The 25,242-nt window shown below is 50.6% G+C and overlaps 3 protein-coding genes across 12 annotated transcripts in view; all 3 read left to right on the forward strand.

The window, feature by feature from the left end:
* Nucleotides 1-25,242, forward strand: part of Hoxc4 (homeobox C4) — a 60,630-nt gene that overhangs the window by 22,092 nt on the left and 13,296 nt on the right. For 3 of the 5 annotated variants that reach the window (XM_046435632.2, XM_046435628.2, XM_046435633.2), the window contains exon 1: nt 356-477. The exons of 1 other annotated variant lie outside the window; for it this stretch is intronic. The gene's annotated coding sequence lies outside the window, so the exon portion shown is untranslated. Of the gene's footprint in view, nt 1-355; nt 478-20,933; nt 21,096-25,242 lie in introns of those variants that run through there. One more of the 5 variants, XM_046435630.2, reaches the window with a different exon arrangement.
* On the forward strand, nt 360-13,797 carry Hoxc6 (homeobox C6). 6 transcript variants are annotated; one of them, XM_046435638.2, is made up of 3 exons: nt 360-477; nt 11,565-11,910; nt 12,628-13,797. In XM_046435638.2, exons 2-3 carry the CDS (start codon nt 11,757-11,759, stop codon nt 12,933-12,935), a joined length of 462 nt encoding a protein of 153 aa, XP_046291594.1. In that variant the 5' UTR covers nt 360-477; nt 11,565-11,756; the 3' UTR covers nt 12,936-13,797. The 6 variants fall into 6 exon arrangements, with proteins under 6 accessions (XP_046291594.1, XP_046291596.1, XP_046291598.1 ...); XM_046435640.2 differs by having other exon boundaries at nt 366-477; nt 11,685-11,910; XM_046435642.2 differs by having other exon boundaries at nt 366-477; nt 11,748-11,910.
* On the forward strand, nt 14,081-18,376 carry Hoxc5 (homeobox C5). Its single transcript, XM_046435646.2, has 2 exons — nt 14,081-16,548; nt 17,252-18,376. Exons 1-2 carry the CDS (start codon nt 16,095-16,097, stop codon nt 17,464-17,466), a joined length of 669 nt encoding a protein of 222 aa, XP_046291602.1. The 5' UTR covers nt 14,081-16,094; the 3' UTR covers nt 17,467-18,376.

Genomic DNA, 25,242 nt, shown 5'->3' on the forward strand with positions numbered 1-25,242 from the left:
CTTCATTATCAGTATTTTTTTTTTATTAATCTGATTAATAATTATTTTCGCCCCATTTAATTTTTATCCTCCCAGGTGGAGTTGCCGGAAGGTGGGGGCACCTAGGGAGGTCGGTAATGAGAGGGGAGAGGCAGGAGTTGAGGGTATCTCCCTCTCCCTACCCAGACCCTCTGGCCCCCAAGGGGCAGGAGGAATGCAGGAGCAGGAGTTGAGATAGGGAGCTGCAGATGCCTCTCCCCCTCCCCTCTCCTAGGCTTTCTCTCCTGACCCCTTCCTGCAACTCTCCTTAATTTTATTTGGCTTTTTGATAATCAGGACTATTCTTTTTTATTTTAATTTATATAAAGTATATGTGTGTGTGTGGAGCTGAAACAGGCTCGGCAGCGGCACAGAATGAGGGAAGACGAGAAAGACAGAGAGTGGGAGAGAGAGAGAGGCAGAGAGAGAGGGAAAGAGGGAGAGTGACAGCAGCGCCCGGTAAGTGTTTTCTTATTGGTTCAAATATGTAACTAATGGTCCGTAGCTGGGTGGCGGTTTTAAGATAAGGGCAGCAGCGGCTTGTCTTGGTTGGAGAGGCTAGGGGGCTGGCGGAAGGGTGGGCGCGTGGGTAATTATGGGGAGAAAAAGTGGGGAGTAGATGGGGTTAAACTGGAATACTGGTAACCGGTAGAGGGGCAAATGTGCTGTCCTGATGTCACTGTGCGCCGGAATTGAGGGTGGTCGGGGGCTCGAGAATTTCTCCTGTGGGGCGCAAGCTGGGGTCTAGGGCGCCGGCAGCCTAATGCCCACTGTGTCTATACCTGTTTATTATAGATCTGCCTACTTTGGCTAATGGGACTGAAACGGAGGGGTCTAGAAGCTCAAACTGCAGGGCAGGAGCGAGAACCTGTAGGCTGCGCCCATTGCCCCCAGAGCAAAATATCCCCCCCAACCTCCAAACAAACTTTCCAGAGCCCCCTCCCTGTCCAGCAGCCCCCTCCCTCCCGCGGAGAGCGACCAAAAGAGCTCACACATGCGCAGTGTGGGCCCAGGGCTGGGCCGCAGAGCAGGAAGCTAGCGCTGCTAGGCGGGCGGCAGCGCCTGTTAATTGGCAATTAAGGGGGAGGCTAGTGGCTGGTGCGCGTCAGCAGAAGGGAGAACGTCTGCCCACCCCCTGCTCCCGCCCCTACCCTGGCGGATGGAAGGATGGGAGGTGCCCTGCACTGCGGGTGGAGGGTGGAGGGTGGAGGGTAGAGGGTGGAGGGTGGAGGGTGGAGGGTGGAGGGTGGAGGGTGGAGGGTGGGGGTTGGGGATGCAGTACTCAAAAGCCATATTGTGCTCGGAGGAAAGAGGCCTATCCGAGTTCCAATCTGGGAGCCAGCGCCCTCCATCCCCAACCGCGGCCATTCCACCGGGGTACCCATTGAACAGCCTCACGCACCCCACATGGCTGCTCTAGGCTAGGATCTGCCCCTTCCCGGGCGGAGGTCGGAATTCAGGAGGCCTTAAGCTGAGGGGGGACTGGACAGGCCTCGATGGCAGGGCCTCCTGGGTGCTGTGGAGGCAGTGAGGATGGTTGGATCTTGCGGTAGCGGCGTCAGAATAGGGTGGTCAGGAGAGTCCTGGGCGCTCAGGATCTTCCTAATAATTGGTGCTAATGGCATGTTGTGTAGACTTAACCTGACACATATGGTTTCATAACACAGTGGCTTAATTTCTTCCAAATGTACGTGGCCCTGAATGTGTTGCACTGTGATATATGACCCCGCCCCGCTCCCCAGCCTGGGTCCAAGGCAGCCCTATATGTTGACTTTCTGTTTATAAAGCCCGACGCATATGCAAATGCTTACACAACCAAGCAGACACACCCCAGAGTTGGGGAGGGGACGTATTCCTGGCGAAGTTCGAGAGTCTGGGGGCCAGACTCACCTTCAATGTGGGCCAACATGCTCCCCCCCATTCTCTCCCAGGGTCGCGACTGGGATTTTGCGCCAAGCCCGCGTGGGGGGAGGGGAGCGCTCCTCGATTTCCTGTTAAACCCTGACCGGTGGCCTGAGGTGGGGGGGTTAGGAAGGGGGAGGGAACCTGTTTTTATCAAAATGTTAAAAAATAAGGTTCGACTACAATCAAATCAGACCCCTTGGGCCCTAGCTGACGGTGAATCTTCTCTCCCCTCCCCCCACAATCCCTTTCCCTTCCTCTCCTGCCCCCCCAAAATTCCCCTTTCGCAGTCGACATAAAGGCCTCGGAGGTATTCTCCCGGGGGAAGAAATGGCATTTTCTCTCCCCCTTCCCACTCCCCACCCCCAATAGGACTGGTGTGTCGGCAGAGGCGTCTGCCGAGGGGCTAATTTCGCGTTCCTTGTTTACGATCGAGAAAAGCGCTTGGCTCTTCCCAAATGGGCCCAGCCCGCCGCCTGCTCCGGCTGCCGCGCGCTCTCCCGCGGCGCAGGCACGGCCCAGGGGCTGGCGCCCGGGGAACCAGGCAGTGGCCGGCTGGGACTCGAGTCTGTGGGACCTGAAAAGGGCAAGGGGAGTACAGTGGGACTGTGGAGGGGCCCGGGAGGCCCGAAAACGGGAGCCTTTCTCTTGGCGTATTGTGGGAACCGCAGACCGGTGAGGCCTCTATTTCTCTTTCGCCTGTATTTTGTCCGCCCCTGGCCTCTGTGGATGGCCGCACTGACGTTGGGGGGTGGGGGGCACAAATCTCCTTTGTTATCACAGAAAGAAAAGCGTTTCGGGAGAAGGCTATTCAGGCCAGTGGTTATTCACCTGGGATATTAGCAGGACCCCCCCCTCCCATCAGAGGGGCGGTCCTGAGCAAAGCAGGGGTATTTCATTAGGCCTACAGGGATCTAGTTGAATGTGCTAACAGCGAGATTTCGGGGTGCTAGGATGCAAGGTTGACAGGTTAACAGCACTATCCTGAGGTATCCTTATATGTGTTTATCGATTTACTGTCTCTTCCTTGCTAGGGTTCTGCAGGCCCCCACTTTACCTATGCCCTTCACCCCTAGAAATAGAGGGATGCAGAGATAGCAGGGCAGCAGGCACTGGCCCTGGTTTTTCAATTTTCCGGTCTGGCTAGGGGAGAAACCAGAAGCTAGTCCTCTGCTTCCCAGTTACTTTCGTTTTTTCTTCCCCTTCTTTCTTTTCCTCTCTGGTGCTCAAATGGAAAGCACCAGGGGATCCCCCAGTGGCAGCCCTCAGCTCTTGGCAGGCCAAATTCTCTGTGGATGTGGTCCTCACTGCAGGAGATCTCTTCTGTGATTATCTAATAATAGCCATAGTGGCTGATAATAGAATCTGGCAAAAGAACTCTGCAAACCTAGTGCTGAGGCTGGGCAGAAACAGGATCAGGGCCTGGCAACTTTTCCCAGAGCCCAGGGCCCCAGCATCCCGTTCTCCTCTGAACCCACCCTTTGGGCACCCTCAGGCCTGCCCCTTCTGGGGCTTTGTTAGTTCAGCAATCACATCCTCTGTGTTACATTCAGGGTTCCTAGCTAAGGAGAAATGGGCAGAGCAAACACTTTCTCTCCTTGGTCTGTCAGTTGTGATCCCCACGGAGAATGCGACCTTGTTTGGAGAAGGCAACCTTGTTTGGTTGAATGTTGTGTTCTGAAACCAGCCGTGGTGACTTTATGCATTTAGTATATACAGGCTCAAATGTACAGACTCAGACTTATGCATGAATATATGCAGTCTCATATTTCCTTGGTGGTTAATTGTATATTACCATGCCTATATTCGCTCAAACTCCGTTTTATGTGCGTGCAAAATTTTGTTAGCCCCCACTAGATGAGAGTGGGCTCATGGAAGCATCTGGTGTACCAAAGAGGCCCTCTCTGCTGTTTTGCTGGAAATATGTGTGCTCTGGAATCGGAGTATGCGGGTCCAGTAACCAACGGATGCTACAGGAGCTTTCTCAGACTTTACTGCTTTTGCTGTCTGTGCAGCTGGACTGGGGAAATACTAAATCCCTTCTGTTTTCCTTCCTCACCTTCCCGCATACTCCTCCAATTGACAGACTTTGTTACAAGGGAACCCAGTCATCTTGAAAGTGAGGTCTCTGGGGCGTTTTGTGGGGGTATTGTGGGCCTCTGAGCAGTTCCCAGCAGTCAGAACTGGAGTCTAGCTGCCAGAAGCCTCATTGGGGCGGTGAAGGGATTGGAGTAGTTAATGAGGTGACTCGGGGCAGTGGTCTGGGGTGACTGCCAACCAGACCAGGGTGCTTGGAGAGGCTGGTGTAGAAGGCTAACCAGAAGGGTTAGGGGTTCTGTGACCATCTCTCCCTCCCTCTGCTTATTCTGTCCACTCACCCCACCACCCTACCCCAGATTTGACTGTGTAAGGGGCCCAATTAAGAGTTAAGGTCCCCTGTCTATGCAGATCTGGTTATTGGTGGGATTGCACTTTAATCCTGACTGCAGCCTGGACCAAAGCAAAGCCAGGCTAAGAAAGAAGGCCGATGGAGACTTTCAGGAGTGGAAACTGGGCCCTGCCGCCTTCGGGCCTGGAGCACTCAGCATGGGCCGCTACTGGGAATTAATCTGCCTCCTTTCCAGCCTTTCCAGCTTCTGGGGCCACGAAAAGACAAGGGCAGAGGGAAATAAAAATGTCAGTAGAAAGCCCTATAAAAGAAAGTAAGAACAGGAGCAGGGCTGGAGGGGTTTTCTGCTACTCCCAAGGCACTCAGGTTCCTCCCAAGAATCTCCTGTCTAGACTTGCTGTGCCGGAGGCCCACAGCAGCTATTTTTCCACCTTCCTTCCACACTTACTGCAGGCGGACTCAGGCTTTTGAGCCTTGGCCACCTGGGGCGCTGGGGTGACATTACCCCAGGACCGTGCCCCTCACCCAGCCCATGTCCTCTGCCACGGCGCTGCAGCCGCCCCTGTTTATTGTGTCTGTGAGTTGTTTACTTGTTTTGTCTGCTGCCACCCTGCGTCAGAAACCCGCCAAACCAGCAGATTCGCCTAGAAGAACAAAGTGCAGCACTAACCCAAACTCCCTCCCCTTTCCAACACCCTTCTCCCACCCTAACACTCTCCCTCATCCTGCCTTTCGGAGGGGAGGAAGCAGAAATTGTTCTAAAATAGGGCAGCTGTTTAAAGGGTCAGGGAATTATGGGGACACCATAAACCTCCGGGTGTCCTGGTGGCAGAGACTCACAAGCAGCCCTTCTTTTGCCTCCAGCTAGCATTTCTTCCTTCCCCCTGGTAACCTCTTGGCTAGGGGGGGCACAGTCATTAAGAAAGTTGGGCTCCCCTCGCTGCACTCCTCCATTCTTTTCTGCAGGAGTTTCCCTGAGACACAGGTTGTTGGGTTTTTAAATCAGGGTAATGTTGGTAGATTTGTAAAGCTAGACAAAGCATATCATTTTTCCCACTTCGTTCTCCTCAGCCCCCCAAAATAGCAGTGAATTTAAGCAAATCCTACAAAATTAAATTGCCCCTTTGCTAAAGATCCTATAAATCTCCAATCCCGCCAGGTGTAGAGTAGGAGAGGCTGCTGTTCGCCTTTAATTTTGCTCCTGGCTATCAAATCTAAAAGAGTATCATGGAAGTAAGTAATATTCTTGTTTCTGAAATTAATCCCCCTCCTCATCTCTCTCCCTCTTTTCACCAACGCATATTAAATGGTTCTTTCAAACTGCAAACAATAAAGGATAAAATTATTTATAGGGAAAAGAGGGTGATGTTTTATTGTTGGCTTATTGTTCCAGAACATAATAATATTTTATTTTCAAGCAGGAGAAGTTAGACCAGGGAATAAGAGGAGGAAAGGAAGAAAAGTGAGGGGAGATTGGGCACCCACACATAAAAATCCTGTTGTACATAACTTTTATGACATTTACAATTTCCACATGACAATTCACTGTGATGTCATAAGTGCCTAGTTCTTGAATTTTGCAACTCTCATAAACCTCCAAAATGGGTCAAAGCAAAGCTTGGATGTTGAGAGGCATAAGAGAAACCAGAAGTTGGGGCTCCTTTGAGCTGGCGCAGAGCAGCACACCCCCTATTGCCCCTCCCTCTTTGTCTGACACCCTCTTGAGGCCCTAAGATATTCTGAATATTCAGGATTTAAATTTTTATTCCTGGGCCGAGCTGGGACACTTGCTTTGCCCTCCTGAAATGTCCCTAAGCATCTGAGCTCCCTCCCCATTCCCAATGGGACTGAGATGCTAAGTCCCCCAAGCCCCTTCCTCAGCTGATATTCAGCTGCTTATGATAAAGGTGAGAGGCTTGAGGGCCAGGCCCCAAAAAGCCAGAAATGATTTTTTCCAGATGGAACCGGAAGGGGGCTCAGAACTGAGTGTGATAGGGCAGAGATGTTTGGGACCTATTTTAGTTTCTAACTATAAGCCAGAAAAGTAAGTTGAAAGGCCAGACAAACACCAGTGTGTGTGTGTGGGGGGGGGCTTATCTGCTGATGGCAGCAGCAGCAAGTGGGGTGCCAATAAAGAAAGGCCAGGCAGAAATATGGAAAGAGAGAGGGAGGAAAGGAAATATGACTTAAGTTAGCAGAGCCCCTCCATACACCTTTCTTCTCTGTTGAATTACAATAAAGCAAAAACAGCTCAGGCAGTCTAAGTCCTCAGAAGAGTAGTCACCAACACAGGCCTCGGCGGTGTTTGAGGCGGTTCTCAGAAGCTTGACATGCCTCATCTGGACCCTTCCCCCACTCCCTGCTGACCCCCAACTCCCTTTAGCTGGCCAGCTTGAACCCTATTCCTAGAATATCAGCACCTACAAATGGGATCCATTTCCAGGTTGGGTGTGTCGAATTTCATTTTTCTCCAAGAGCCTCCAAGCCTGAACTTACAAAGGAGAGTGTTCCTTTTTGGAATGCAGTGTGTGTATGGAGGGGCTATGTGCTCAGAAAACTACAATATCTATGAGAAACTGGGAACACCTTGGATGAGTTTGCTTTGGTGTCCCCTAAGAGACCAGTCTCCTCCTTCAGGTTCTCTGACAGATTTGGAAGCTCTCTTTGCAATGCTTTTATTCAGGGTTCTACGGAGATCAAAGGAGCTTGCACACCAAACATTAAGCATTTGAGTAGGGTTTATTTTTTAAATTTTTAAATAAAAAAAATCTAATCACATGCTACTGGGGCCAGCTGAGCAGTCACTCCAGAACAGCAAAGCCTTAACCAAATAGTTTGATTGTGAGGTGAGCTGAGCAATTGTTGAAACGGCTTTCTCTGTAAGAGGGATTTCAGCCCTCGCCCAGTGGCACAAAAGGGGCCGGCGGGGCAACCGCTCTTCTCTGGCTCTGGAAAACTAGAATTAGGAGTGGTGGAAGAGTAGGGTCTGGCAGCTGTAGTAGCTTCCAGGCAGCCAAGCACCCAGGCCAAGGGAGTGCTGAGTCCTGTGGCTCCAGTGTTGGGGTCCTTGAGCAGCTTTCGGAGGCACCAAGCTCTAATTGGTGGTGCTGGCAGCCAGAAATGGGCTGTGTTGTATCTGTGTATGAGTGTGGGTGAGTCACAAACATCCTGACATAGCTGGGGGATCTGGGGAGAGAGAGAGGAGCCCTGCAGAACACAAACTAAGGAGGACCTTTGGAAAAGATTCTCCCCAAATAAAAATTCCAGATCTCATCGTGTTCATTTCACGTGTCCCTCCACCAGAAATTAATCTATTTCCCAGAGTACAGTGGACAGAAAAGGCAGGCAGAGCAAGGCCTGCCCATGAACCTCTTTAGGCCCTGGGTGGGGGCAGTCCCACCACTCTTTCCCCAGTTCCATCAAGGGAGCTACCAGCCTTTCCCTGGCCTACAGTGGGACAGGGCTCAAATAGGAGTGACTTAAGGCACCCTAGGAAACCCCCAAATGCCCAGCTCCAAGGTGACCCTTAGCCTTGGGTAGTCCAGGCCGGTGACTGCACCCCACTCAGGCCCAAGGCGCCAGCAGTAAATTCCTCTCCTATAATTAGTACTCACCGAAAGCATGTGTTTTGGATTGGGGAGGGGGAAGACTGGAGCATGAAGTGCCAACTTTCCCCCTTCATTCCTTTTCTGCCTTTTTGAATTCTGTCTTTGAATCCACTAATTATAGCTCTGAGAGCAAAAAAACTGCTTTTGACACCAAGCCCCTTCTGAATAGCTAATTCTAAAAGCTGAGGGGCCGGAGAAGCTCCTAAACCTGCCGGTCTAATGGGAGGTGTTCTCTGATTTCTCTAGGCTTGTTTTATAGAAACAAAGAATGAGTTTGCTCGCTCCCTCCTTCCCAAGACTTGTGCATATTTACAGAGCTCAACTGCAGTTTTAATAAAACATCTGTTCTTGCTTCTGCTGATGAGTTTCCATAATTGTTTTCAGACAAATTTAACAGGAAAATATAAATATATTTAGAAAAATCCAAGCTCCAGTTTCTTCCCCTCCAGATAGCCATGCTTTTGCCAAAAAATAAAATTAACATGAAATGGGAAAAGGAAAATATAATCCAATGTAGGGAAGATCGAGCTAATCTGACCTACTCTACCCCCTTGGAGCGAATCCTTCCAGCAATTTTCAGCTGCATAATTAAAGATCTAACTGAAAGAAGGAGGCTTCTTTTCTCAGAATCGGAAGGTGATGGAGGAATAAACTGTGTTGGAAATTATTTTTGCCTCCAGTCTTTAAGCAGTGGGGGAATGTATTTGTATTTCTGCTTCCCTTTTTCTCCCCCCTCCAGCATTTCTGCCTTTTTTTTTTCCCCAGCAGCTGGTTTCTGTTCATTATAAATCCGCGAGACCTTTCAGTCTCTGCCCTCTGTTTAGGGATGTAATAAAACACTTAACTTTCAGGGCCTGAGACTTACTTTCTGTTCCTCAGATCACCACCCCCCAAGCCCACCGACTTTAGGCCCCAAAAGAGAATCTCCCCAATTTTGGGGTCCCTTTCCTCTCCAGAACTGCTTAAGGAGAGGCTCAAGGAAACTTAAGCATCTTTGCTGGGGGGCTGTAGCAGTGCTTCCCCAAGAAGCCCCTTCTTTCTTTCCAGCTCCCTCCCTCCCACCCATCCATACAAGAGGTCTTAAAATACATAGAAAAATCAACACTCATTGAAAGCGAAACCTCATTAAGACATCCTATCTTCCATCATTCAATTTGTTGTACATTGCAACAATTTAATATCTTGAAGGAAATATCACTGACATGATTTATCCCTCTAACAATCTTGCTTTGAAATTGGGGGGGGGGATTTACTCTTTCTTCCAGCCTCTTCTACTTGTTACACCGCTACCCTCAGGGCAGAAAGGAGGCTGGCAAATCTGAAAGAGGCTACTTGCATCCAGGGGTGCTGACTTGTTTCCTATTCCAGCTCTAGGGTACCCCCTCCCCTTGTTCTCTCTCCTCCCTACCTCTTGCCCTCCAGGGAAATTGGAGCCCCAGCCAGCTGTTGGAAACCTCTGCCCAGGCATGCCATGAATTTGAGGACAGCTGGATTCAAGGAAAAAAAAAAAAGTAACTCACACTCGTGTCTATGTGTACCTGCCATATCACCCCACAATGAGATAACTTCCTCTTAAAATTCCTTTCTTAATGTGAGCATCCTCCTCTATCCTTTCACCTTCCTCTCCTTGGGAAGAAGAAAGTGTAGTCTAAAGGGAGAAACCTCTATAATTATGGGGATCTTTCCCCTACCCACCCTTCTAAATGCCAACCAATTTCCTTCCTTTCTGAAGGATGGGGTCTGGATATTTTTTACAGCCAACACAAATCGTCTTGTAGGAAGACTCTTCAACCCCCTAACGAGGTTCATGTATTAACTAACATGTTGTCTGCACCAGCTCCTATACACTGTCTGCTTTTGGGTTTGAAACTTTATTTTTCCCCCCTAGCGACACTCCAGGGAAACCTTAGCGTTACAGAAGATGAATAAATGAGTTTTTTTTCCCAGCGTAGTCCCGTTTATGGCTTTATTGCTACCCATTGATTACTTCGCTTTGTTACACAGAAGGAAAAGATCATAAAATCCGGCGACATCCGGGTTCTTGTTATAGCCAGTTACCGCCCCCCCCAAAAAAAAAAAAGTGAGGGGGAAAATATAAGCTTTCACTGATTCCTGCATACGCCCACCACCCACTTTTTTGTCAACTGAAAGCAATTTTAGCCTATGTCGCGATATCAAATTAGGTTTGAATTAAAAAGGGGCAAACCCCCTTCTGCACACCTTCGTAGTTTCAGTTTGCCAACTGCGGCTGTCTCAAGCCTCTGACCCAGCTGCATTTTTTCTAACCATCTCTTTCTTCCTCTCAGCTCCAAGTTTTGGGGAGAAAAAGGAGGGAAAGCCTGCTGAGAGTCTGGGGTGACTGGCACTTGGGAAAGAGTTCCCCAGGACCTCTTTGCTAGAATCCTCAGGCATCAGAACTCAGGTCCAGGGGCGCCTCCCGTGGCAGGGCAGTGAATCCGAAGCGGGTAGGGGTTTCTGACTTGTGCAGGGGCTTGAGCTTCAAGAAGCTAACTGTTCATCAGAGCCCCACCAGTCTTCTCTCCTCTTCCAGACTGGATCCTGTGTGAATTACCCCACCGGCCCTCGCTGGCTTCAAATCATAAATTCTCACCAACATAAACAGGAGTTGATGTCTCTAGAAAGAAGACTCGGGAGTTTTCTTTCTTCTCTTCCCTTCTCTCATCTCTCCCACTTTTTAACTTCTTTATCTCCTTTTCCTATTGTATTTTTATACATTTTCCCTTTTAAGCAAAAAATGTTGCTAGTATTTCCTCAGAAAGGGTCCTGTGGAGGAGGCAGAAGGGGGATAGGAGACAGAGGAGAACAGATGCGTGCTTCCTTTGCCAACTTAAGCTCAGTCACTGTACCCTGCAATCTCAGTCTCACCTCTTTAAACCTAATTGCTCCCCACATTCCTCTAACCCAAGACTCTCAGCCACTCTCTCTTTCCTCTGGGAACCATGTTTTATGAAATCCCTTTTTCCTTTTGATTTTTTAAAATTATTGGACAAAAATATAGCAGTTTAGTGATGGAGACTCACCCCATGGAGTGTCAACCAAGATTTCTTGTAGGATTTCTGAGAGCCTTCTCTGAGCTGGGAGGGAATTCCTCCCATGAAGAAAACAGAATGTAATTTTAGAAGGGGGAAGATATAAAAGATGAAATCAGGTTGAAAATACAGAGATTTCTCTGGCCCAGGCTCTGGCCACAGCAGAGCAAAGTTATCTGGGTCTGAGAGATTTCCTGGGAGTACATCTCTCCTTCCCTGGGTCCTAAGGTCCTGTTTATGAAAATGCACCCCCTGCTTCACCCCCAAACCAGTTCTCCACATAAATATTTTTTAAAAAAGAAATCCAAGTCTTACTTTCAAATCACACACTTAGTCTCAACTAGGGAATCAACAGAAGCAGAAGCGATTTTTTTCCCCCTTCTTGACATCTGGCTTGCGATTGGCTGGAAGGGGGTCAGCTGACTTTGTCATTTTGTCTGTCCTGGATTGGAGCCGTCCCTATAACCATCTAGTTCCGAGTACAAACTGGAGACAGAAATAAATATTAAAGAAATCATAGCCCGACCAGGTAAAGGCAAAGGGATGAATTCCTACTTCACTAACCCTTCCTTATCCTGCCACCTCGCCGGGGGCCAGGACGTCCTCCCTAACGTCGCCCTCAATTCCACCGCCTATGATCCAGTGAGGCATTTCTCGACCTATGGAGCAGCCGTTGCCCAGAACCGGATCTACTCGACTCCCTTTTATTCGCCACAGGAGAATGTCGTGTTCAGTTCCAGCCGGGGGCCGTATGACTATGGATCTAATTCCTTTTACCAGGAGAAAGACATGCTCTCAAACTGCAGACAAAACACCTTAGGACATAACACACAGACCTCAATCGCTCAGGATTTTAGTTCTGAGCAGGGCAGGACTGCGCCCCAGGACCAGAAAGCCAGTATCCAGATTTACCCCTGGATGCAGCGAATGAATTCGCACAGTGGTGAGTTTTACAGCTCCGAGATATAAATTAAATAAACTGAACTGGCTTTATGACCGGCTTCCCTAGAAGAACGGGCGGAGAGAGTTTTTTATGGCCCCATAAAAACAATCACGCTCGTCTCCTCGCCGACGCCGAGACAGGGCCCCCTCTTCTGCCCCCTCTGCTTGCCTCCCGCGCTGGCTCACAGGGGCCAGGCCCCCTCAGCCCCTGGTGGATTGGAGGGCTTCAAGGAGAGCTGAGGGGGGAAGGAACAGGGGATGAGAGGAAAGGGGCAGTGGTGGGGGAGCCCCAAAGTCGAGTTAGGCTGAGGAGAAGGGAGGGGGAAAGGGGAGGACAGAAAAGTGGGGAGAAGTTTTTAAGGAGCTAGGGTGCTTAGGAGGTGTGGAGCCCAGTCCTTGAGAAATGGGGCCCTTATCCCCAGTATTTGAGATTTTTCAAAATTCAGATTTTAGACTGGCAGCTTTCTGCCTGGTTTTTGCCCCGCCCCCCACCTTTCTTTGGGACACACATCTCCTACCCTATGGGAGGACTGAATGAAGTTGGGGCCCTAGACTGTACCCCCAGTGGGGGTGGGGCAGGGCAAAAGGCAGAAGACTAGACCTAGAGAGGTCGCGAGCTGCAGGCCAAGTTGGGAGGCTCAGGACTTTGCTAGGGGGAATCGTCTGCAGAGGACGCCTTGCTGATTGTTTTTAGTGTGTTTTGTGCCCGGATCTCTAGGGGTCGGCTATGGAGCAGACCGGAGGCGCGGCCGCCAGATCTACTCGCGGTACCAGACCCTGGAACTGGAGAAGGAATTTCACTTCAACCGCTACCTAACACGGCGCCGGCGCATCGAGATCGCCAATGCGCTCTGCCTGACCGAGCGGCAGATCAAAATCTGGTTCCAGAATCGCAGGATGAAGTGGAAAAAAGAATCTAATCTCACGTCCACGCTCTCAGGGGGCGGCGGAGGGGCCGCAGCTGACAGCCTGGGCGGAAAAGAGGAAAAGCGGGAAGAGACAGAAGAGGAGAAGCAGAAAGAGTGACCAGGACTGTCCTTGCCACCCCTCTCTTTCCTTCTCCCTTTGCTCACCCCAACTCTCCCCTAATCACACACTCTGTATTTATCACTGGCACAATTGATGTGTTTTGACTCTCTAAAGCAAAATTAGGGAGTCAAACGTGGACCTGAAAGTCAGTCTGGACCCCCTCCCTCACCGCACAACTCTTCACCATTGGCCTCCTCCTCCTAGCTCCCTCGCTAGCTCCTTCTCGGCTTGTCTGCAGGCCCCTTTCCCCGCCCAGGCCTTGGGGGCTCTCAGCCCTGAGCCTTGCTTCGGACTCCACAGATCTCCCTCCACATGAGGACTTGACTCCCCCCACCAGCCGCTTGACGTCCCCCACCCCCGCCCCCGCGCCCAGAGCGGGCTCGCGGGCCTGGGGCCTCCGTTCCCGGGCCTTAGGGCCCGGCCTGGCAGCCCGGGAGAGCCGGAGGCCCAAGGAGGGCGCGCCTGGGCCCCACAGCAACCCCCAGGGCCTCCCCGCAATCCCTGTCCGGCCCCTCTGCCCCAGCAAATGCCCAGCCCAGGCAAATTGTATTTAAATATTCCTGGGGGTCATTATGGCATATTACAAACTGTGACCGTTTCTGTGTGAATATTTTTAGCTGTATTTGTGGTCTCTGTATTTATATTTATGTTTAGAACCCTCAGTGTTCCGATCTCATTTAAAAAAAAAAAAAGGAGAAAAAGAGGGAAAATTACAAAAAAAGAAAAAAAGTGAATGACATTTGTTTAGCCAGTAGGAGAAAATAAATAAATAAATCCCCTCGTGTTACCCTCCTGTATAAATCCGACCTCTGGATCCGTTCTCGAATATTTAATAAAACATATTATTTTTAAAAGTTTATATCTGCGTTTCTGTTAATTCGCTCAGCCGCCGGCTTGGAGCAGGCTCCAAGCACTCCCGCGTCTGCCCGCCGCCTGCAAGCCCCCAGTCCTCTGCATTCGCCTTCTTCGGGAGCCGGGCGCCGAGTCCCGGCCTCCGAATTCTCCTCGTGACAGCGCTGGGCGGGATGGGAAGTCTCTCAGGGCTCCCCACGCGAACCGACACACACCCATTTAAAAAAAAAAAAAAGCCGTTTAGGATTTCGGTGGGGGTGGGGGTGGAGGAGCCCGGGTTAGTAGGGTTGGGCTCCAAGCCCCACACAGGCCTTTCTTTCCTGCCTGTGGTAGCATGGGGTCCTCGGCGTCTGAACCCCTAGCCCTAAAGGCTAGAAGAGAAGCATTTTCCAGGCACCAGGGTCTCCTCCCCACCACTCCCAGGACCGTGGGGAGGGGGACGCTCGGCAGCAAGTCCCCGGCCCAAACCAGGCCCGCTGTTGGGAAACGTGGCGGAGGCGGAGAGTCTAGGAGAACCAGAAGACCAGACCGCTGGATTGGAGTCCTTCGGCCGGGACTGAACGACTCAAGGACATCCCGAAAGAGAAAGCCTGGAAACTGAGCTCTCGCCTGTGCTGGGACTCCTGAAGTGGCCGGAACAAAATTCCTCCTTCTTTACCGCCCCAGCTTGTCTGGTTCCTTCCTCCTTCTCTCAAACCTGGCGGGTGAGAGGCGCAGCAGGACCCTAACCATTTCTCAGCTCCAGCCTTCTCTCCCCAAGCCCAGTGAGAAAAACCTGAGTGGGCCTAGTGGAGAGGTGGTGTGTATTTGGGGTCGGGAGGGGGGTCTCCTGAAGAGAAAAAAAATCCACCAGAGTATTCCAGATTCTCCAAATCCCCGCCAGCGCCTCCGCCTGCAGGAAGGGGGGCTTCTCCTGACAGAGGCGGAGATTTCCTGGGGAGAAAGAGCAAGCAGGAAAGAGTAAGACTTGGGACTAGGAGAGGAGAGGAAGGGGCAGAAGGGCTGCAGAGACCTTGGCCAAAGGCTGCCAATGTTGCCCAGGCATCTGCTCTGCCAGCCCCCTCAGCTGGGTCCTCTCCATGCCTCTGAAGAGCTAAGAAATTGCTCTCCTGTGGGCCTTCTGGATTCAGGTTCCTGGAAAGCCTGGAAAAGCACCAAAGGAAAGATCTCTTTGCTTAGATAATAATTGTGGAGGCTTGAATTTTGCCTCTCCATGCTCTCTAGTAGCATCTATTTTCTTTCTAAAATATCTGGCATGAGTAGTGCATGAGGATCACACACAGGGAAAAGTCCTCCCACCCATTTGTGTCCAGTTCTACATACACACACAGGGACACATTTGAAAACTGCCTTATTGTCACTTTGGGGTCCCTGGCATGATGAGGTCTACCCAAGTCTATCTACCATCTTATTTCCAGGTTCATTCCAGAGAATTTCCAGAACTCTCAGCCTCATGACCTTCCTGTCTAGTTTTGCCCATCCAGGACCCTTCCTCTTGGGAATTCTGTCCACCTTTCCCAAGGAGTCTACTTTCCCATATTTATAGGTACCTCCTCAGTAGTACTGGGGCCTTGGGGCCTTGGGGCCTTGGAGGCAAGGGACCTCGACCTTTGGTTTAGGAAACTTGAGATAAGCCCCCTTGGTTCTCCAACCTAGGCAGGAACCAGCCACACTACCTGAATTCCCCTTTCCTCATCCATTTTTAAAGTTTGGAAGGCCCTGGAGGAAAGGAGAATGGGACTATTTATTAAAAAGGCACCTCTGTATATCTTAAATGGGACCTTATCTTTTCTCAAATTTAAATAGAATTTAAAAGGCCAGCTCAGGGATTTGTTGCAGCTACAACCAGCTTCTCCACAGGGTAGAAAAATCCAGCTGCCAGAAGGCGACCAGAGCTTCAGGATGCAATTCTTCCATGTAGACACCAGGTGTCGCTGTGGGCTCGTTGTCACGGCTACCCCCCAATTCCAAGAACCTTTTTTTTCCCCTCTCCCCCTTCTCTCTCTTTCTCTCTCTCACTCCCTCTCCCCCTTGCTTGGGCTTTGCCAACATATCAAGATGCGTTTCGCCGGCTTCCATCACTAACCTCCCGGAGGTCATCAAGCCAAATTTATGAGTGGCCGTTCGAGTCACGTGACTCTATTTAAGGCTCCCTTATTTGGGAAGAGCGCATAGGATAAAGAAAGAGATATCTCCACCTATAAATTGTGCACTTTGGAGAACAAAAAACCCCTCAACTTCAAAGAGTCACAAATCACCCTTAATCAAAAAGGGTGCAGAAATTTTTTTTGGGCCCTCCCCGCCATGAGCTCCTACGTAGCCAATTCATTCTATAAGCAGAGCCCCAATATCCCTGCCTATAACATGCAAACTTGTGGGAACTATGGATCGGCCTCAGAGGTGCAGGCATCCAGGTACTGCTACGGCGGATTGGACTTAAGCATCACTTTCCCACCGCCTGCGCCTTCCAACTCTCTCCACGGGGTAGACATGGCTGCCAACCCCCGGGCTCACCCCGACCGCCCCGCCTGCAGCGCCGCGGCCGCTCCGGGACACGCTCTGGGCAGAGACGAAGCGGCTCCTCTGAACCCCGGGATGTACAGTCAGAAGGCAGCTCGCCCGGCGCTGGAGGAGCGAGCTAAGAGCAGTGGGGAGATCAAAGAGGAGCAGGCGCAGACAGGGCAACCCGCCGGACTGAGCCAGCCACCGGCCCCGCCACAGATTTACCCGTGGATGACCAAACTGCACATGAGCCACGGTAAACTTTAGGACTTCATTTTGCGCGCTCGGGTCCGCCTGGGTTTTATAGGCCATGCGGGGCAAATAAAGAAAAAAAACCTGCGGCCATAAATTTTACGATCCAGGCATCAATGGCTCGTAAAACTGTCCACTAAAAGGCTTAGAGGCTGTGTGCGCCCAAATTTACGACGACATAATTGGATCATAGGAACAAAACGTGTATAAAAGGCAATATTCAATTTTTGGGGGAGAGGGAGGGAGTTAAAAAAATAGAGGGATCTGAAGGGTGAGGAGCGCGGGGCTCCAGAGCGGGGATCCCCCCGCGGCTCCCTCCCTCCCTCCCCTGCGGAGCCGGCTCGGCCGGCGCTCGCGGCTCCGGCGGATTCCAGCGACTCGGGAGGGGCGGGAGGGGGGTCCCCGGTGCCCGGATCTCGAGGGTGCTTATTGTTCGGTCCGAGCCTGGGTCTCCCTCTTCCCCCCACCCCCCGTCAGCCCCTCCGACTGCTGAGTGAAGGCTGCGGTGGAAAGTTTCCTGCCTGGGCGGAGGCGTCTCTCCCGGGGCTAGGTTGGGCTGGGTCGGCCCGCCTGCGGCCCACCGGGCCTATCTTGCGGTTCTCGCCTCCTCTCCCTCCGGCCGCGGGTGGGGGCCTGGGGTTGGGATGGGACGCTGGGGCGCTGCACGCTATTCACCCCTTCCTGGCTTGGGGGGATTTATGTTCCAGAGACGGACGGCAAGCGGTCCCGAACCAGTTACACGCGCTACCAGACTCTGGAACTCGAGAAAGAATTCCACTTTAACCGCTACCTCACTCGCCGCAGGCGCATAGAGATCGCCAACAACTTGTGTCTCAACGAGAGACAGATCAAGATCTGGTTCCAGAACCGCAGGATGAAGTGGAAGAAAGATTCCAAAATCAAAAGCAAAGAGGCTCTTTAGAGGCAGTGGGGAGGCCCGCAGAGATCACCCCAGCCGGCTTGGGTTCCTCGCGCCTTTTCTTTCGATTTTCTCTCTATATTTTTGGGTGGGTCAGGGGCTGGAGCACTGGCTCCCGGGCCTCACAGACAAGCGCTTTTTCCTTGGCATTTCTGTATCCCCACCAACCCAGGGTTCCTGCCAGGCTGCCGGCACTGCCCCATCTCCCCTCAGCTCAGCTCAGCTCAGAGCTCAGCTTAGCTGGACATTCAGGGCCCAGGGCAAACTCTGCAGGGCCTCCCCAGAGGGCTGCGGCACACCGCAGGCTGGTGCTGAACAAACCTCAGCCTGGGCGGCTTCTTCAGCTCTTTGCCCCAGAGTGGCCCGCCTGAGTTAAGGTGGGCCCGGCCACAGGACCCTCGACCCGACCTCCGGCCTTGAGCTTTCCTTTGTTCCTTGTTAGGCGGGCCAGGCGGCTGCAAGCTGGTGTGAGAGTGCTTATGCCTGGCAGTCTCTTGCCAGATTCGGGGCGATTCCTTATAGCGACTAAACTCGGTCTTCACTTATTAATGATTTGCATATGAAAGGGGGAGATGACTGAACATGGCCTTAGGGTCCTCTTGGTTGCCCTATCCCCCTCCAAACCTTTTCCCGAAAAAAAAAAAAAAAAGACTGGGAGCCTACCCAATCCGAGCCTGCTGCATGCCCTCTCAGGTCCACAGCCCCAACCCCCTAGCTAGCTCAGCTATTGGGGTTTCCTGCCACAGGACCCCAGCAAGTGATCCTAGAGGCTCCATGCCATCCCACAGTTCGTGCCATGATTTTCTTTCCCTCCTGCTCCATCGCTCTTGCTCAACTATTTATTGACTCCGGGGTTCTTCCTGAAGCTATATTTTGTCATATCAAATAAAGACCAAGAGAGAACAGGACTAAAGACGCAGTGGCTCCTGTCTGTTTAGGGCATGTACTGGGGCAAAGTGTCAAAATGAGCTGTGATGGTTAAGGGGAGGCCTACAGTCTTTAAGCCTCTCCTTTAAAAAAAATATTTTTAGGTACTTCTAGGGACAGCAAGAAGAGGGAAGTGAACGTGAGTTCTTTTCTTGATTCTTAGCTCTAAGAAGGACCTCCAGGGAAGAGGAGCGCACCGGTCCTCCCATACTGGCATTTTCCCATGCAGTGGCTACCCAGGGTATTCAGGCCTCTACATTCATTCCCACCTTGGCTGGGTGTATCTGAGACTTCTAGACTGGCAGTGTCCTTCATTCCACACCAGAGCTGATGTGTAGGGAGAATCAGTGGCTCCGCCGTGCTCAGACTCAGGCCCTTATAGGTCTCTGAAGATCTCCCCTAGGGCTAGGTGGTCCTGGGGCTTTACTGGACATAAGAGGGTTGAGCCCCTAGTCTAAGGACCCACTTGGCTCCAGAAGGACCTCCCAGAGAGTTGGTATTGCTGGACAAAGTGGTGCTGGGGAAATTGACTTAGGTGTACTTCAGCTTTCTAAGATGCTGGGGAGATGAGAGGGAGAGCAATATGCAGTGTATACCTGCCTGGCAGGAAATGTTCAAGTGGTTTCCCCCTCCTCCTAGGAGGTCTAGGGCTATGCAGAACAATTAAATGGGATAAGAGTTGTATAGACCAGTGCCAGTGTCATGTCTTTTTGCCATCATTTATCTCAGGCTCAGATTTTGTGTGAAGAGGGAGAGTAGCCTCTAGGGAGAGGAAAGGCAGCTAATTCAGGTGGTCTCTGAGTCTGGTCTGGGCCTAGGCTCTGCTCCTCTCTCCTCCAGGCTCCTGGGATGAATTGGGGGAGGAAGCACTTTATAGGAGAAACAAATGTGAAAAGGGTCCATAAAACTTTACTGCATTTCCTCTCCCACCTCCCACAATGGGGTGATTTCCTGGAGCCTAGCCTAGGCCCCCCGCACTGGTGGGGTGGGGTTCTGGAGTTGGGCTAAGGGGCTGCTCTGACAGCCAAGAAGGAAGGGAGCAGAGGCGCTCTGGGGAGGGGCAGGGGGAATATTTATGATTATTAATGCTTATGCTCGTTGGATTTATTATAAGGACTGACTTTGCTGCATCCTACTCTCTAGGCTACCAGTCCATCATTTTTAGAAGACCCAAGAGCTTTTATTCACTCCATGATTAGCACCCATTGCTATTACCCTTCCCCTTCATACTGCACTTAGGCTTGGTTAGAGCACCAGTGATATCTCTCCTCAACTTGCACAGAGGGTCAGCCCAGCCCACCAGCACTAACTCTACTCTTCTCTCTCTCTCTCTCTCTCTCTCTCTCTCTCTCTTTCTCTCTCTCTCTCTCTCCCCCCCTCTCCCCCCTCTCTGAAATAAAATGTGTAATTTTCTTCAGGGAGTTATTTTAATTTTTTCTCCATGCTGAGTAAAACTATTGGGCGAGCAGTGAAGCATGAAGAAGCACTGGCATCTCCGGTGGGTAACAGTTAACTAAGAAAGAGGCAATGTCGCCTGCACTCACCCACACCAGCCTCCCAGGCTGCAGAGGGCCTGTGCTTCCTCCCCAGGAGATAGACCAGGGGAGAACCAAGGGTTTTACTGGGACTGGGGACAATGTTGCTCAAACCCATCAGGCAAGGTGCACCAGTTCCCTCTGGCATTGTCCACCTCTTCCCAGCAGGGTCTGGGCCTCCCCTTCCCTGAAGGAGCTGAAGGACTGCCTCAGCTTGGCCAGGCTTAGGGAGACGCCTGCTCTCTTCCCTCCTGTCACAGCCTGCAGGCCTGCATCCAGGCCCAGCCTCAGCTTTAGCGGCAGCAGCACCAGCAGCGGCAGAGGAGCCACAGGCCTTGGATCTACTCCCCTGCACTGGGGGTGGGTGAGGCCCAGACCCTTGTTTTCCCCCTGAGCAGAAGCTTCTGCTTAGGGTCCAGAGGAAGCTGCCCCACCAGCCATCCTCCTGGAACAATCTCCAGGTACCAGGGTCTGGCACTGCTCTGGAGGAGTAAGTGAAGGGGCTTCTGGGTCCCAAAAGGAGACCATCAAGCCTGCCTCTCCACTTTTCCCTGGAACCCACCCACTCTGGCAGCCAGAAAGAAGGGGAAGAAGCATGACTTACCTTCCCGGGGGAGTGGGAAGAGGGGACACGGCCCACTCTGAGCAATTAGAGGAGAGAGGAGGAAAAAAAATAGGAAGAAAAAATATCAACACGACCACGAAGGCGACAGGTCCTTATGGAAATAAGCAAGTAACTAAGTAAGTAAATAAATAAATAAGTATCCACCCTCTCTCCCCTCCCCACCCTGCAAGGGGGGTGTGGGGGTGGGGCAAAAAAGAAGCACGAGGGCTTTTTAGTGTAACTGAGCATTAGAAAAATAGGCACAGCTTCTATGTGAATTTAGGAGTTTGAAACTTTTGGAGGTTATTTATGTGAATGGCCCGAAGGCAAGCCCGTGAGTGGCTCTTGGGGGACCACGTGATGTCATTAAACCAAGTTTTATGGTGTAGGGAGAGCTGACAAACCCACAATATATTTACATCATATATAATCTTAACTGTCCAGCCACGCAGCTGCTGGTGAGGTTTAATGCTAGGACAGAGGGCCTGGCAGTTAGAGGGGATTACGGCGCTGTGGATGATGGCGAGAGAGGTTACATCTTCGCAAATGAATCCCAGGCGAACGCTGTAAGTTAATTCTCTCCCTCTCTCTCTTTCTCTCAGACTCTTTCTCCCATTTACCTAACTCCCCCGCCTCCACCACTTGAAAGAAGGCAGTTCCTACTCATTAAGGGGAGGGGGGAAGCCTCCCCATGCTGGGGTGGGAGAGGAGAGGAAGCGGCTGGGAAGTAGGAAGAGGGGAACTTGTCTCCCCAAACCAGTCTTCTCCTCCCTACCCCGTTTTGTCTCTGAATGTAAACCAGAAAGACGCCATGGTTCCTTAGAGTTTTGCAAGGTCCTCCTCACTCCCTCTCAGTTGGGAAGGAAGCCAGTGGCAGAGACATGGGTTGTTTCTATTTGTTGTTTGTACGAGTGTGTAAACTCTAGACACAAGTGCAAAGTGCCTCTGGGGTCTTCTGTTCCAGGGAGGGGCCAGTTCAGTCCTTGGCTAGTGGCCCAGAATCCAGGCAGAAAGGGAAGCTGGGGAGAAAGGCAGGGAAGGAGGGCTTTGTGGCTTCAGACCCAAAGGCTGCTGCCTGGACTACTCCCAAAGTTTCTCACCCGCCCCTCACCACTAGGCCTGGGTGGGCAGCAGTCCCAGTCTCCAAAGTCTGGGGTCTTTGTCTGGGGCCAGTGCAGTTAATGCTTCCCCCTGCCTCTAGCTGCTGGGATCTTCCTGGCATCTCTAGTCCTTGGCTCAGGTAAAACTTAGGCCCCAGGAGGCCTAGAGGTTTTTTTCTCTGTGAATGTAATATCAATGTGTATTGGATGGGAGGGAATAGAGACAATATCTTTGCTGGACTAGAAAGCTTTCCATCCTGAGGAGTGATCTTTATGGGATAGAGGTAACAGGACCCAATCTGGGCATTGTATCCTGGGGTCACTCCTCAGGGGGTTTTGGAGGGGCTCCCTTCAGTTTTCCGGGGGGAGGAGTAGCAAAAGAATCAGGCATGGGAGGCACATGTCCTCCACACCTGAGAGTGCATACTCACTCCCATGCGTCACTGTCACCAGGAGCTAAGCCAGGAAAGTGACAACATATGAACTCAGTCTCCTCCAGAAGCAGGCAGAAGGCCAACAGGAGATGGAAAGGGGAGTAGAGAAGAGGGAACAAACTTCCGGAAGGGGAGGCTGCTTTGGAGCCAGAGAGGTCTGGGTACCTGCTTTGTGGAAAGGTGCATTTGGGTGATGAAGAGGGAATGCTGTTAGCACACTCAGATACCCAGGCCCAAGGGACTAGGGAAGGGGAGAGTATCAAGTAGAAATAGCTAGGCAGACTCTGGGAAGACAGAGACCCCAAAGCAGGAGTCAAGCAGAGTCTCACTGTGAGAAGAATTGTATTCCAAGAGTTGGCTTTTCTCATCCTCCAGCCTGAGATCTTTGTTTCCCTGGGAAGTGTTTGGATCCCAGAGGATTCTCTCCAGTAGCCTATTTCCTCCTGAGTTCTCTCCTCCCCACTTTACCTATCCTCCTCAACTCTCTCCTCCCCACCAGTCTGTAATTTTGAAGGTTTCTGGAAACTTTCCCATCCAAGCTTGGGGAGTTGGGAGTTTCCATGGCCTATAATTTGACTCTTGCACTCCCATAAGCCTCCCCAGGGCCCTAGCATAGAGGTCAATGGTGTTTTGCCAGGAATTTAGCCAGAACCAAAGTCCCTTCCTCTTCCTGGTCTCCTGTAGTCCTGGCAAGACTTCACCACCTTCTCTGACTCCTAGCCAAGTCTCAGTTTTGTTCCCTTTTTGTGTAGAGGGCTGTGTGGGCTTCTATGTAACAGATTTACATAGCCAACATCTCTTGAGGTATTCAATGACTTCCTCACCCTCTTTTCTGGTTTTTAAGCTAAAAATTTTCATTTAAATACCATCCCCCTTCCTGTCACAAATTAGATCTTCTTCCCCTTAAATAATTTGCCTCAGGTCAGTTTTTTACTGTTTTGTTGTTTTCACCTGGAAACAAGACAACAAACACAAAAGGAGTCTGAGATTTTTCCCACTCCCTTTCAGGGATCTGCATTTGATCATCCCTAGAGGGAAATGGGTGGGTAGGCAATCAGGTACCAGTGTGCCCCAGCCAACCCAAAAGGCTTCTAATTTTGTTCCTAGTTCTTTCACCCTAGAAGAGGGCAAGCAACCAATGAGAAATGTGCTAAGCAGGGTCACATGGCAACCAACCAATCAGCAAAAGAGTGCTTGGTTTCTGTCTAGCTCTTCCTCTCCATTCCTTTCCTTCCTTTCTCCCTTCTCACCATGCCCTTAGCTCCTGGTTCTGTTCTATCTCAGATTTGGAGGGGAAGAGTGATATGAGCCCTCCCTCCTCTGTCCCTGCACCAGCACTATGGAGTCTTTGGCTGTGTCCTCAGTTTCTAACTAAGTAGAATGTTAACCATCAATCTCAGTTATACAGAGAGCTGAAGTTGTGGGAGTACACTCTGAAGCATTTCCATGTCTGCCAGCATGATCCCAGATAATGTTCTGGGCTTTATAGAAGTGAACTCTAAATTAGGCTATAGTGCAAATGAACTCCAACTCTGAATTCAAATTGTGACCATGATTACTCTCTATATATACACTTACCTTTTAGAAGTTTTTATTCCCTTCTGATCCTCATGGGGGCAGGTGGGGGCAATTAAAGGATACCCCTTTTAATTTACCTTTCTGGAAGTGCTCCAGGAACCATTAGTTTTATTAAATTGCTTCAAGTATGGTTGGAGAAGGGTTTGGGGAAGGGGGCAAAAGTAGAGATTCATTTTGAAAATTGTGTGGGGTACCTTTATAGTTTGTCAAGTAACTTTGAATCAGTTAAGAAAAGAATTCTGGAGAAGAGTGGACACAGAATCAGAGCCTTCTTTATCTTCCATATTAATGAGTTGATGGATTTGTTTAAGCCCTTTCCCCTTCTTTTCTTCTAACAAGATGTAATAATAGGGCTGGAGGTGTAGCTCAGTGATAAAGCATGAGCTTAGCATGTAGGAGTCCCTGGTTTCAATCTCCAGCAACAAATAACAAATATGTATGTAGTGATGATAGACTAGGTGATGATCCTGTGTCCTGACCAATAGCTATCAAAGGACACAGTCTCTGAAAGTGTAAAATTTGATGTTGTATTTACTTGAGTCAGATCAGAGCAAGCAAAGGGTGACAATTTTTTCTAGGCAAGAGCATCTGATAGCATAGAGAATGTATATGTATGACAGAAATGCTTGTGTTTTCTGAATACTTAGGCTGGCCCTGAGCTAATCCACTGGTAGGTCCAGACTTGGGCATTCTTTCCACCAACTCCATCATCAGGACTTTATTCCAGGGTTAGTTTTCTGGTTGGTTTCCTACCCTTCCTCTTCCTGGTCTCCTGTAGTCCTTAAGCTAAGGGGCAGGAGTTTTGAAGGGCTATGGTACCTGGACCTTTACACCCTCCTCTGAAGGCATTAAGGATAGGATAGGAGTGATAGCTGGTTTGAGCTGGCCTCTGTCAACACTCCTGCTTGTTTGTTTGTCTTCTGGGCAGGGCTGGTTTGGGGACAATGCCACAGGCCAGGTAGGAAGGATTAGGATAAAAAACCAGGAAGAGGGAAACTCTTATCAGAAATCATTGAGATCCCTTACTTTCTAAATCACCTTCAATCACACCGCTCCATTTGCCTCTTTTATGTGTTAGAATTAAAGCCCAGACTCATTTTTCCTTAGTAGAAGGTGTGGTAGCCTTTTCTGAGACTGGCTTTCACTTTCAGTGTAGACTTCTCACACTGGGCTTACCAGATCCCATGATGAAGGAGGAGAGCTAGGCATGGGGAGATTGTCTCTGTCCACACAGGCATTGGGGATGAAGATTCATCAGAAGGCCTCAAACCCTCCTAATGGTCAAGCAAACTGTTTCTTTGTTGCACTTGGTCTGTAAGTGCTTCGGCTGTTTTTGAGAAGGGGAATGCTGAAACATCATTGTTCTGGGATTCTGAGGGGCCAGCTGGTGATCCCCTCCTCCAATGTTCTAAATCACTTTTACTCCGAGAACTTTGCTACTCTGAGCCTCCTCTACAGTGGAACTAGAACTTCTGAAGCCCTTGGAAGTGGAGAAAAAAGAAAATCTGAAATCAGGATGTTAAGCTGGGCTTGTTGGGTTAGGGATTCAATAAAAGGAGAAGACTAGGTTGTTAGAGAGACAAGAAAGTTATATCCCTTCC

This window comes from Marmota monax, unplaced genomic scaffold, assembly GCF_021218885.2.
Source record: "Marmota monax isolate L192 unplaced genomic scaffold, Marmota_monax_Labrador192_F-V1.1 WCK01_AAM20220418_F8-fsc00012, whole genome shotgun sequence".
In the NCBI taxonomy this organism is placed as follows: domain Eukaryota; kingdom Metazoa; phylum Chordata; class Mammalia; order Rodentia; family Sciuridae; genus Marmota; species Marmota monax.

Bases quoted from the DNA above. Each gene is read 5' to 3' on its own strand.
- Hoxc6 (XM_046435637.2), top strand. From the start codon at position 11,511: ATGAATTCCTACTTCACTAACCCTTCCTTATCCTGCCACCTCGCCGGG. The intron at 11,911-12,627 runs GTGAGTTTTACA...CCGGATCTCTAG, and splicing joins GCGAATGAATTCGCACAGTG to GGGTCGGCTATGGAGCAGAC.
- Hoxc5 (XM_046435646.2), top strand. From the start codon at position 16,095: ATGAGCTCCTACGTAGCCAATTCATTCTATAAGCAGAGCCCCAATATC. The intron at 16,549-17,251 runs GTAAACTTTAGG...TTTATGTTCCAG, and splicing joins CAAACTGCACATGAGCCACG to AGACGGACGGCAAGCGGTCC.